This window comes from Ranitomeya imitator, chromosome 4 (genome assembly GCF_032444005.1).
Source record: "Ranitomeya imitator isolate aRanImi1 chromosome 4, aRanImi1.pri, whole genome shotgun sequence".
NCBI lineage: Eukaryota > Metazoa > Chordata > Amphibia > Anura > Dendrobatidae > Ranitomeya > Ranitomeya imitator.
The window spans coordinates 520544299-520547658 of record NC_091285.1 but is presented as its reverse complement, the minus strand read 5'-3'; the positions used below and the strand labels follow the sequence as shown (position 1 = coordinate 520547658).

Here is a 3360-nt window from a genome sequence, read left to right as displayed (position 1 = left end):
CCTGACTCAGAGTGCCACTACTACTGCCACCACAGCTATACATACATTTGAGTTATGTCTTTCTCATCCTTGACCCCATCTCATCTAAGTCCAAACACTGAATGTTCTCATGCAACTTATGAATTGGAAGATAGTGTAAAATATCTTCATTAGCACCCAGAGTGATGCAGTTTAAGAGAATGAAAGTCAGAAAAGACAGAGATGAATTTCCTAGAACTGAAAGTTTATAATCAAAAGGTTCAGTATTGCAATGGTGAAGTAGAAGGAATAATGTGCAGAACGCTGACTCACAGCATAATTCTGCTGTGTTTGGGATGATCAATATGTTATATAGTCCATAACATTATCCACTTCTTCCCAACTAATATGCATAACAGAATCAAAAAAGGACAATTGGGACCTGCATTTGGTTGTTCTGCTGCCTGGACAATCGGTATCAGTGATGTTGGAGCTACTGCTATAATGCCAGATGATGTGCTGTGAGGTTTTTTTAACATTGCCATTGCTAGGTTTTCTTTTACCATACATTTTTATACCACACTAGATTCAACTTTTCATGAGCTACAATTTCACAATTCCCATACAGGATAAACCAATAAATGCTAGGTACAATAACAGAACAGCAGCAACAGGCTGCAGCATTGATGTGGCCTGTACGCAAGTCAAATTTGACTAATAAAATAAGGGTGCAAAAATATGTAATTTCTGAAGTGCATACTTGGCTCAGAGTCTTATGACTTTCTCTCCCTAACTCTATGCCTAAGCTTGTGGTTTGATGTTTTTTTCACTAACAAGATTAAATCCAAAATGGCTGCTGTATTCTTTGCTTGTGCTTTTATAACGGCTATTTTAAATCCCTAAAATGTATGCTGCTTTCCTGCCCAAGCTTATCTAGTGGCTCAGATTGGTTGTGCTATAGAATGTGATTTGATAACTTGAAGGCATTATAGGGAAGACCAGCCATGCCAAATGTCCTATGAGCCATCCTGGCTCATTTTACGCAATTCATACAAAATGAATCAAACATTGCTTGAGTTCTCCAAGTTCAGCAAATTCCTAAACGTTTTATACAAAGTCACTTTGTATCAAATCAATTTAATTTCTGATATTGACTGATTTAGCAGTCACATGCCCATTCTAGCAAACAGAAGGACAGCCTGCTGCGATGCTTGTCAACAGAGTAAAATACGACTACTACGTGCTAGTGCAAATTAGGTCAGATTGATTGTGCATGTAGTTTAGCAACTCTCCCCTCTTGATTATGGAATTAATATCCTTATTATCTTTTGTCTGACATAATATTTTTTCTTGTGATGTCCATAAATGCTCCAACAACATCCTTGTTCCTCAAAGTGTATATTAAAGGATTCAGCATTGGGGTTACAACACTGTAAAACAAGGCGGCCATTTTGTCTTGGTTCGCTACATGGGTTGATCCAGGCCTCATATACATAAAGATGATGGTGCCATAAAACAAGGATACAACTATAATGTGTGAAGCACAGGTGGAGAAGGCTTTTTTCCGTCCTACAGATGTTCTTATCGTCAGTATGCTGGAAATGATGTAACCATATGTTATAAGGATAAGGAAAAATGGACCCATCACCACCAACATAGCAAAGAAGAAAATAACAGTCTTGTTAAGAGATATATCTGCACAGGCCAGCTCTAGGACTGAAGGAACCTCACAGAAAAAGTGATTTATTACATTGGGACCACAATAGGGCAATTGTAATGCAAAGACTGTGTGTACAATGGAGTTTATTATTCCTCCAGCCCAGGAACTAGTTGCCATCTTAATGCACAAGGCAGTATGCATAATATTAGTGTAGTGTAATGGGGTACAAATAGCCACATACCGGTCGTAGGCCATTGACAACAAAAGGTAGCACTCTGTCCCTCCTAGAGAGAGGTGAATGAACATCTGAGCAACACAACCATTAAAAGATATGCTTTTTCTCACAGACAAGAAATTAATGAGCATTTTGGGGACTATACTTGACGTGTACCAGATATCCAAAAATGATAAATTACTCAAGAAGAAATACATAGGGGTATGAAGCCGGTGGCTTATTCCACGGAGAGTAATTATCATTATGTTACCAATTAGTGATATCATGTAACATGATAAAAATACAAAATATAACACTATCTGAATATTCTTCCGGCTGGTTAGCCCAAGAAGAATGAATTCATCCACAAACTTTTTCTTGGATATGTTCATTCCAGTGCTGGTATTGTGGAGAATCATTCTCTTCCACTTTCTAATATGTAAAGTAACATCAGCCTCCTGTAGAAAATAAAAAATAAATGAGCAATATTATCTATGCATCTAGCCATTAATCTATATACAAGGTCAAGTTAACTGCTGAGCACAAAATGTTAGCTGAAAAACATTACTCTACAAATAATTACAGTAGATTAAACTTTGGTTATTAATCGCAGCAGGGATGGACACTGACAGCTTAGGGCACCTGTGTAAGAAATGTGTCTGGGCCTCCCTCCTTTTATGGCGACAAAGCTACAGATATACACATGTTTTTCACAAAATTAGAATATCATCCAAAAGTTAATTTTTTTCAGTTCTTCAGTACAAAAAGTGAAATTCATATATTATGTATAGAGTCATTACAAACAGAGTGATCTATTTCAAGTGTTTATTTCTGTTAATGTTGATGATTATGGCTTACAGCCAATGAAAACACAAAAGTTATTATCTCCGGAATTTAGAATAATTAACAAAAACACCTGCAAAGGCTTCCTAAGCATTTAAAAAGTGTACCTTAGACTGTATCAGTAGGCTCCGCAATCATGGGGAAGACTGCTGACTTGACAGATGTCCAGAATGCAGTCATTGACACACTCAAGGAGGGACAGCCACCAAAGGTCATTGCTAAAGAAGCTGGCTGTGATGAGCTGCTGCAGTGCAGTATGGAGCAATCTCCACCAGGGGGTGCTGGATAAGGAAAGGAGGCTGCACACACAGCACAGCTACACTGAACAACAACACAGGTGTCACAGGTAATGAAAGGGACATAAAACAAGCCAAGGTCATACACGGAGATAGCAGCGCGGTACAGAAGGGGCGAGCAGAGAATCGTCGGGGGCAAGCAAGATGTCAGAACCTACCGGGAACGTGGTAACCAAAACGTGAGGCGTAAGACAGAGTCGGGGTACAGGCCAAAGGTCAGAACAAGTAACAAACGGGTGCAGTCAGTCAGAGGCAAAGAGGAACACTTAGAACTGGGATCCAGGTCAGGAGCTCAAACAGTGCAGGATGAACTTATAGCTGACACTGGCCCCCAGGCTGCAGAGGACTTAAATAGCACAGCCAGCTCCAGGGTGAGGCAGAGAGGATTA

General features: G+C 39.4%; 1 protein-coding gene across 1 annotated transcript; it reads right to left on the bottom strand.

Annotated features, from left to right (window-relative positions):
- Positions 1 to 1046: 1046 nt before the first annotated feature.
- Positions 1047 to 2251, bottom strand: LOC138674578 (putative olfactory receptor 2B8). The gene has a single exon (XM_069762395.1). The coding sequence runs from the start codon at positions 2249 to 2251 to the stop codon at positions 1280 to 1282; it is 972 nt and encodes a 323-aa protein (XP_069618496.1). The 3' UTR covers positions 1047 to 1279.
- Between the last annotated feature and the right edge of the window lie 1109 nt (positions 2252 to 3360).

What these genes read in the sequence shown, in the direction of transcription:
- LOC138674578 (XM_069762395.1), bottom strand. Translation starts at nt 2,251, where the DNA reads ATGATTCTCCACAATACCAGCACTGGAATGAACATATCCAAGAAAAAG.